Source organism: Ascidiella aspersa, chromosome 9 (assembly GCF_963924565.1).
Source record: "Ascidiella aspersa chromosome 9, kaAscAspe10.2, whole genome shotgun sequence".
Lineage (NCBI taxonomy): Eukaryota > Metazoa > Chordata > Ascidiacea > Phlebobranchia > Ascidiidae > Ascidiella > Ascidiella aspersa.
The window spans coordinates 10,368,674-10,378,050 of NC_139455.1; the positions used below are offsets into that span (position 1 = coordinate 10,368,674).

Sequence of the window (9,377 nt, forward strand, 5' to 3'; positions counted from 1 at the left end):
TTGCCTGTTATTCGTTTCGATTTTCATATTTAATGAATATATAACAATTCAGTGAAAGAAAACATATTTATTGTTAAACATATACGTTTTATGCTGAGTTATTTTAAACTTGAACGATGTAAAACTGTTATTGATACTAATAAAAATTCTGTAGTAAGGTATTGTTTATCCTGCACGTTTGTAAGCATAGCCTTTAGGGGTAGATAAACATTTTGGTAATCAGTAAATCACCAAATTTTAATTAATTTGTAACCAAAAGTTTAACTATTTTATATTGTTTCGCAGCAATGTTCTACTAAAAAGACACTGGTTTAGAGCATACAATTATTTGTTTTAGTTCATTTTTCGTTATATACACTGTCAGAACGGTGTTTAAATTTGAACACCAAAACGGTCTAAGCACGTTTAAAATCTCAACACTTAAACACCTAATTTAAACACCTTTGTGTTTAATTTGGATTTTGATGTTTAAATTCTAAACACCTGAACGATTTTTTGGTAAACACCTCATATTTTGACGTGTTTAACACCGATTATTGGGTGATTCCAAGCAAAATCAACGATTTTAAACATGTTGACAAATAAACACCTGATATTTAAACATGTCAATTGTTAGACATGTTTAATTCGATGGATTTGTGCAACGCTATAGTGAGGGCCCATTGGTTTATCTGGTTCAAGGCTGGGTATAGCAGTCAGCGATGCTTGTTTTTTCGTTTTTTTGTTCTGTGATATCGATTGATATTCCTTAGCTGATAAACTAACATAACAAAAATTTCTTAAAAAAATTAATAACAAAAATTTCTTAAAAAAATGAATAACAAAAATTTCTTAAAAAAAAAAAAGTTTTTCTTGGCCATCTATTATAGTTTTACCGGTGTCACTCACAGCTATTAAAAATAACGAAAGATCACCTATTCAGATTTTAATTAGAAACCACTACCAGTATAAATCAATGGGTTAAATAAATTACATAGCTGCAAATAAATTGTTTACGGCATTTACAGCGTTAGCGGTACTGTTTTTCCGCGTGGACTTTGTACGCGTCCTAAATCCACAGCTGTGGATAAAAGCGAACGAACGTCAGCAGAATTACGGCGTTAATAATAAGAAGGCGCCTGCAAAAAGATCGCGCGGCGGGGAGCAAATACGGGCAAGGTTTTTTTGTATTGTCAGGCCTTGCCGATAAAAAGCATTTGAGATACGAGTATTTTTCAGTTATTAGTTTCTGTGTGAAGCATTGCCACATAAACTTAAAGGTAAGTAAACCGCGTTTTAAATATGATTATCATTTGTTACGTTTTATAGTATAAATCGTATAAATAACAAGTATTTTATATATTTATGGTATAATAAGTAAAAATAACAAGTATTTTTATATGTAAGTGTTTTTGTTTAACATGTAATTATTACTTAATGTAAATTATTATTAAAAAAATAAATATTATTTTATATCGATTTGATGACCAATTAGTCTTTAGGTGAAATCGAATTTTTGAAACTGTTTACGCGGTTGATTTGTTTTACTTATAACTTACATTTTATATATCGTTATGATTTCAATCCGTTAGTATGATAAACGAAACATCAACATCGGCTGAAGTTGCAATTTGCCTAAAAGAAGCAGGATTTTTGGAGGAACATGCTAACACAATTATAGGTAAGTGAGCAGTTTTTTAAATTCTGTGTGACAAATATACTTAAAAAATGAGATATCAAACAGTTACAGTTAACTGTTTGATTTACTTTATGCTCCCATATTATCTGAAATTGTCAGAATTTGTGTTGTGACATAATGAACATAATTGCTAGCATCACCATACTACAATGCAGAAATTAGATTTAAAAGGTCTAAAGGTCTATAATCTGCCAAAATCAGATAAATTATATTGTTTAGTATGCCTTTCTAGTTTTGTTGTCTGTCCTTGTCTCAGTTCTCTTAAGCTACAAAAAAAAGCTTTAGTTATTAAAAGCTCCCAACCCTATTTAATTTTTTCCCTGTTGTTGTTATTGTTCATATACACCGCTGCACTATTTATGGATATTGTATTTCATACCATTTAAATACATGCCGTGAAAAAACTACTCACAATTTGTAGTATTTAAAGAGAGGCCACCAGTTAAAGTTTTGTGTGAACATACAACGTTTTTTAAGTATGCCAGAGTAGTAACATTATCCATATGCCTTTTGTGTAGTGGTACTGAACAAACATGCCAAACATGTTTTGTTGTCATGTTTGCGGCTTGTTTTTAGGTATCATCACACACTGTCTTGTGGCATGTTATAATAGTAATTGGGTGTTAAGTTATTATGCAATTATTAGAGTCCAAATGTAAAGAAATTTATGCAGCTAAAGGATTAATTCTGGTTCCTCTTTTTCCCGGATTTTTTTACTTCCAGGAAACTAAATAAAAAATGAAAAGTTCCGGGAATCCCGGGATTCCCATCAAAAAAAATTTACCTAAAATTTGGTTATTATGACGTTTAAAATTATTTTTATTAGCTCCAAAGATTTAATTAAGTTCATTTTTGTTCTGTAGTCTTGCTTCTGCAATCTTACAAGACCTTCTCTTTTTAAAGTCAGCACCCATTTTTGTTTGAAAAAAGCATATTTTTTGGTAGAATAAATTAAATTAAGTTTTTCCGCTGGTAAACGCTAATAAAGAAACTTATGCAACGACTTTAACACGGTTGGTAATATATTTTCCTTTATATCAGTCAAAAACAACAATTATTTTCAAGTTTTGCTATGTTGCCGAATAACCGGGATTAAAAAAAAATCTCGGGATTCAGGATTGTTAATTTGCGAAAAATCCCCGGAATTTCCCGTAGAAACATTCCTGGAGAGGAACCCTAATTTAAATCACCCAATTTGATCCTTTCCCTTCTCTAGAAGTATAATGCCTTAAACCATAATGCGGATTAGAACAATCTATTATTGACCATAACACTTAGAGTGATTTGAATATGATGGTATCATTCATATTGTACACTTATTATGCATGTAATTTTGTCTGATTTTAAAATTATTTGTTGCCCTGACAAAAATTACTAGCCCACAATCGACACCTACTAAGTATGTATGTCAATAGTCTATAATAAAAAATTTTCGGGTCACAAATAAGGGGCAAGGTGTTCCATGATGAACTAAGATTGCTGTTGTTTGTTTCAGGTTAAATAGTGAATCAGTATCAAAAAATACTTCTTCTATAATACCTGTTTTAAAATGAAATAAAAAAAAATAAGTTAAAAGTAAAAAATATTTTTTTCGCATTATTTAAGAACTATATAAGTAGGAACATTGTAATTTAATTCCAAAAAGTCAGTATTTAGCTAAGCGAATTATGTGACACAATAGATAGCATTTATTAAAATCTAGTACAATAATTGTAATTTGTTGTAAGTTTTTAACAGTTTACTCATGCATTTTACATTGATCAGCATAAAAGGTAATGTTCTTGAGTAATCCTTTCCAGGTTTATTTAAAATGTATAGCCAATTATTCAAATGTAATTACTGTCCACATGATGGCTTTACTGCTAATGGCCTAAAAAGACACATCATCAAACATCACAAAGATCAACAATGTTTTTACAACTGTGCTGTACCTAGCTGTGGAAAATCATTTCGTAGTTACTTCCTATTTACTAGACACTGTCAAAAGCGCCATTTGCATCATAATCCAGGTCAAGAAACACAAGATAATATTTTTAACTTTGACACCGACCTCTCTGATACTGGTAATCAAACTACGGAAATAAATAAAGAAGACCATGCAGAAGCTATTTTCCTTCTAAGATTAAGAACAGAACATAAACTAAGTACTGCGGCTGTTAATGACATTATGGCATCAACCAAAGAACTTGTTTGCAATAAAATGGAATTATTTAAAAATGAATACTTCAAAAGTTCTTCAAATCCATTTTTAAATTTGGAAAACTTAGTAGATAAAATACCTTCACTTATGTTTAAGGACTTATCGTCTGCTGCATCTCAGGATGCGTATTTTTTGAAGCACATGGGTTTGGTTAAACCTGTTGCAACTATTGTGGGTCGCAGGTATGTTACGCGGCGCATTAATCAGAAAATTAGAAGAATGCATAAACCAATTCGAGTGTATCACATTCCATTTGTTGAACAACTGAAACAAATATTAGCTTTACCAGAAGTTATTACAGCTATAGAAAGATCAAGTTTTTCTTCTAGTGACGATGTAATGCATGACATTGTAGATGGTGATTACTGCCGCAACCATGAGTTTTTAAAACTACATCCAGATTGCTTATTATTTGCTTTATATTGTGATGAGTTTGAGATTGTGAATGCCATTGGTGTTCACAAAAGAATACATAAAATAACTGCTTTTTATTGGACCTTACTTAACATTAAAGCAGAGTTTCGAAGTAAGGTGAAGCATATCCAATTACTTTGCATGGCAAAATCTAAAGATTTAAAAGAATTCAAAGCCAGGGATATCATGTTAAAAAACTTCACCCAAAGCATGAATGAATTATCAACTGGTATCGTTCTTAACATATCGGGACAGGAAAAAACTGTACATGGTATGCTGCTGTGTGTTTTTGGTGACACACCAGCTGCCCAGTATATGGGCGGATTTAAAGAAGGTGTAAGTTTTGCAAATAAGCCATGCAGAACATGCAACATTAGCAAACCAAACATGTCAAGCTGTCTGGTCCACACAGGCTGTCCAATGAGAAACCTTCAAGAGCATCACAGCCGGCTATCTCAGCTCGCTGTTATGACTCCAGAAGACCACACATACTGGTCAAAGCAATGGGGGATAAATGGAAGTAGTTTTTTAACTCATATTCCACATTTTGATGTATGTTCTTGTATTTTACATGATCCAATGCATGTATTATTGGAAGGGATTGGGAAGACTGTTGTAAAGACAATGCTATTTAACTTTATTTATGAAAAAAAATATTTCACACTTCAGGAAATAAACCAAAGATTGTTGTTTTTTGAATATACTGCCAAAGATTTATTGGATAAACCTCCTGTTTTAGAAAAAAAACATCTTACAACATCTAATAATTTACCACAAACAGCTGCTAATATGCTAATTTTGATAACATTACTGCCCTATTTGATTTTTCAGTTAATTCCAGATAATGATGAATGTTGGGCAAATTTTATTCGGTTTCACCAAATTGTACAGCTGGCAACATCTTCCACGGTATCCAATCAAACTGTAAAGGAGCTTGAATGTTTAATTGCAGCTCATAACTACAATTTGCTGTTGTTGTATCCGGAATTATCATTTACCCCCAAAATGCACTACCTTGTTCATTTCCCTGACCAATTAAAAAAATTTGGCCCTTTACGAATGCACTGGTGTATGAGATTTGAGGCGAAGAATGGATTTTTCAAACAAAAGAAATGGTTTAATTACATTAACTTGCCATTTAGTTTATCTTCTTATCATCAAAAATGGATGTGCTGCCAGATGCTAGACTCAAAAGGACGCAAATCAAGAAACTTTCTTGCTGCAGATATGAAATTGAAAGCTCCACAACCTGTGAAGTTTCAAGATTTGGAAGAGGAGTTTATTGTTAAACATTTAGTAAGCTTATCTAGTCGTTGTGATACTGAAACTTTGGAAGCAACTGTATGTCAAAGTGTTAATTTAAATGGTATATCATATGAAATTGGAACTGTTTTATGTTATGGTTCTGATACATCTGTTTATCAGTTACCACTTCTGGTGCGAATTAATCGAATTGCTGTTGTAGAGAAAAATGTTTATTTTTCGTGTAATGATTTAAATATTGGTATGTTTCATCCGGACCTTAATTCATTTCATGTTTTACCTTCTTTAAGTTGTAAAGTGTATTCTCTCTCTGAAACACCATGTAAATGGCCTCAAATTGTTCATGTGTGTGGGGGCAAAACTTTTGTTATGCTTCAGCACCAAGACCAAGCTTGGGCAACTTAGTATATATAATAATATATGATACATGTCTCCGTTCATTTTTCAGAAAATGAAGTGGATGGAGAATCGTTTCTAAACCTAACCCAGGATGACTTTTATAAAATGTTTCCTGGCAAAGTTGGCGTGGTCAGGAAAATGTTAATATTCTCCAAGGTAATATTTCTTTAATATACAGGGTCAATAGATTCGATAAATATTAACATATATCAAAACAACTATAAATAATTGTTAATAGTAATCAGATTTTTACAACTATTGGAGTTTATAAAACTGATAGTGATATAACCTCTTAAATTTATTTCAGAAAATGCAAACTGAACAATTAGAAAAATCAGCAAGTCTTGAGGAAAGCTCAATCTCAAGTTTGTCTCAGCCTGCAGTTGAAACTGTTGATTCAAGCAGCAGCTCTACAACTGATGTGGAAACTTGTGAATATTCCCTTCCACAGTTTAGCTCAACAGTGCAAAAGTCTCTGTTATGCGAAGCTATCCTGTCAAAAAGGGACTTCCACAAAGTCATAGATGAATGCGCACATTTTCTACTTTCCGAGGTAGCATTCAATACTAAAGAAGAGTATGAAAAATTCGGAAAGAGGATGTTTAGCCAATACCCATCTATAAACTTTGCCACTCCAGGGACTTCAGAAAGACCTTGGGTATGTACAATCTAGTAGTTTTGTTTGGGGTCACTTTTAAAAATTCCTGTTTGTCTAATAATTATACAAAATAATTTACAGCGATTCTTCTGCCTAAAACTTTCACAAAAGATACGAAACTTGAGATGGAAAAAGAATGAAAACAATCAACAAAGATCAACCGGAAAACGTCCAATGAGTAGAGACCTCCTAAATATTGATACAACAGGTAAAGTTATTCCACATTAAAAAATAAATTTAGTTGTTCAAGTTTCATTAATCAATTTGTTTGTACTTTTGGTGTATTATGCTTTCTTGTGTCGCCAGTGATAATATGGTTTTGGGAAGGCCTTGCATTTTGTAAAAACCAAAGTGAGGCCTGGTTTAAATTAGTTTCGAGTATTACTGGTTTAACTGTTTACCTAAGTCTTATTGTGTTATAGACAAACAATGGACAATTGAGGAAGCCCAGCAAGTTCTCGAATTTGAACTGCTAAAAGAAAAATGTATGCAAAATCAAAATACTTTAAAAGAAGTATTTCGATTTTTAACACCTCAAAGAAGATCTGCCATTGCAAAGATGGAAGACGGCGATGTTAAAAAAATTGTATTAACTTTCCCTTTGTTAAAAGATATATTCTTTGTAAGTATTGCAATCAAACTAATCACAAATGTTTTGTTTTAGATCAAACTTACTACAGCTAAATTAAGAGTTATTTGATTACGACTTTTGACACTTGTTTTGGTGTAAATTTTTGCTATATAAATATATATTAACCAACTTTTATACTTTTTTATTAGATCAGAGAGGAATTTAAAAGCCTGTTTAAGTATGAAATTTCAGCTCTTGAAGACCGTTATATTATGCTGCTCACTACATGTGATAAAATTTATGAAGATGGCAATGGTGAACAGGTTTGTGTGCTTACTTAATTTTATACTATATATAGTTAAATGAGCGGTATCAGTGCTGATCTGACAGCAAATAAATATAAACCAATTATAGTTAAATCGTACAGTTTAACAAACATAAGCACACTATGTGTTGCAAATAGGTTTATAACCACGAGATGTAAGTTGGAGTCAAAATGCGCCTGTTTCAACCCGACCAAAAGCCGAATGACGTTAGGCCAATACAAAACAGCTATAACATTGGCACAAAGAAACCACGCAGCGCTGAGAAATCGGGGATTATAATGCAAAAACCAAAAGTCGGGCGGCCGACCTGACAGGCGTTTACCCGGGCAAAGTCATCACTCAATTCGGCACAAAGGGCTGCGATAATTAAATTTTAACCTCCTAAGACAAATCGTGCTACTGGTTTCCCTAGAGCAAATGTGACTCGATCATGTTTCAAACATGTTTGCTGCACTTTTTATATTGTTTTTTTAAACTAGAATATTGGATCGGTTATACTTAAGTATTCAGTTTTGCTATCCGGTCAATATTTTCAATTGCTTCAAATCATTTGCATTGAATTTATATATGATATATGACATTATTTGCCGTTATTTAGGAAGGTGACACAGAAGAAGAGCTGAAGGCCATTTTAAAGCTTCAAGACAAGCTGGGACCTTCAAATAAAAAGATAATTCCCGCCTTTCAAGTTGTTGATGTAAGTTATTCTTTGTTTAAAATAAATAAAATGTTAGCAAATTGTTTAACAATTATAATTCCATTTCAAAAAATGATTATATAAATAAGTTTTATTTTTTTATTCTCAGGCATACACGCTCGACTTATCGTCGAAAAAGAAAAGCCCTCCAAGGCTTTTAATAAGCAAATCTGAAGATAGAAGTCTCTCTGCCTTCGTTATCGCTGATCAACTGAATATCAAGTTAGATGCAACCCAACAATTTTCAAGTGAATTGTTGGGATTTATTGTTGATATTTTTGCTTGCTATTATGCTTGGGATTTAAGTTATCCATCAAGCTACACAGTTTTAAATTTTTTGCAAAATTATATTTTAAAAGATTCATCGGGTAAATTTCCAAAGTCCAGTAAATATAAGTATTTTGAAAAAAAATTTTTATCCCTGTAAAAATCGTGTTGTTACATTGTGTATTTAAATATTTGTCGTGTTTCTACCTCTTCATTTTTATTATAGGCACTTCAATTTTCAATTTATTCTTTTCTTTTTTCAAGTTTTACCTATTATACTCTGTTCGAAACTTTTACTGTGTTGAGCGTGCAATTTTTCTGTTGTTTTTCACCTTGTTCGCGCAATAAAATGGTTTACCCATGACATTTTTGTGGAATTAATTTCGAAACACTGAATACTAGCATTAAACACCTGCCCGAATAAACGGCAAAACGTCTAAACACCTGAAATTTAAACATGTTTAATTTTAAACGTGCTGACATTTCGCCCCTTTCAGGTGTTTAATTTTGGTGTTTAATCGAATGACAGTGTAGTTGGTAAGAAATTTATAAATTTTCGGAAATATTCTGTAGTCTATATTGTGCCTTATACATCTGGGGTCGCTCAACGATTTATAGTTCCGAGCCGTGGGTACACTTTTTTACAGTTATAAATTATATTTTCTGATTAATCCCTAACATAGTTTCACACTATACCAACCCGCGCCGAACTAGAAAATGAGAAATGTTCTGCTTATTACTGTCAAGCGTGAAAGATTGCGAGAAGTTTTAATAAAAAAAGAGGTTGCCGATTGTGTTTCCACCGTTTTTTAAAAACAAATTTTGCAAAACATTGTTTATCCTAAATTTGGGTTGCGGTATGTCCGGATTTTCCCAGACATGGAATGGGACGTTGTTGTTAAAT

The 9,377-nt window shown here is 32.2% G+C and overlaps 2 protein-coding genes across 2 annotated transcripts; both read left to right on the plus strand.

The window, feature by feature from the left end:
• Positions 1–1,572: 1,572 nt before the first annotated feature.
• On the plus strand, positions 1,573–6,033 carry LOC146132936 (uncharacterized). The gene is made up of 5 exons (XM_083397602.1): positions 1,573–1,660; positions 3,688–3,866; positions 3,975–4,060; positions 4,208–5,588; positions 6,004–6,033. The coding sequence occupies exons 1-5, from the start codon at positions 1,573–1,575 to the stop codon at positions 6,031–6,033; spliced, it is 1,764 nt and encodes a 587-aa protein (XP_083253728.1).
• Positions 6,034–6,059: 26 nt separating this feature from the next.
• Positions 6,060–8,633, plus strand: LOC146132937 (uncharacterized). Its single transcript, XM_083397603.1, has 7 exons — positions 6,060–6,110; positions 6,262–6,507; positions 6,694–6,820; positions 7,035–7,234; positions 7,393–7,506; positions 8,108–8,206; positions 8,316–8,633. Exons 1-7 carry the CDS (start codon positions 6,060–6,062, stop codon positions 8,631–8,633), a joined length of 1,155 nt encoding a protein of 384 aa, XP_083253729.1.
• Positions 8,634–9,377: the final 744 nt, after the last annotated feature.

What these genes read in the sequence shown, in the direction of transcription:
- LOC146132936 (XM_083397602.1), top strand. Translation starts at nt 1,573, where the DNA reads ATGATAAACGAAACATCAACATCGGCTGAAGTTGCAATTTGCCTAAAA. An exon ending in ACATGCTAACACAATTATAG is followed by an intron (nt 1,661 to 3,687) that starts GTAAGTGAGCAG and finishes ATCATAATCCAG; the next exon opens with GTCAAGAAACACAAGATAAT. An exon ending in TGGCATCAACCAAAGAACTT is followed by an intron (nt 3,867 to 3,974) that starts GTTTGCAATAAA and finishes CTTATGTTTAAG; the next exon opens with GACTTATCGTCTGCTGCATC.
- LOC146132937 (XM_083397603.1), top strand. Translation starts at nt 6,060, where the DNA reads ATGTTTCCTGGCAAAGTTGGCGTGGTCAGGAAAATGTTAATATTCTCC. An exon ending in TGTTAAAAGATATATTCTTT is followed by an intron (nt 7,235 to 7,392) that starts GTAAGTATTGCA and finishes CTTTTTTATTAG; the next exon opens with ATCAGAGAGGAATTTAAAAG. An exon ending in AAGATGGCAATGGTGAACAG is followed by an intron (nt 7,507 to 8,107) that starts GTTTGTGTGCTT and finishes GCCGTTATTTAG; the next exon opens with GAAGGTGACACAGAAGAAGA.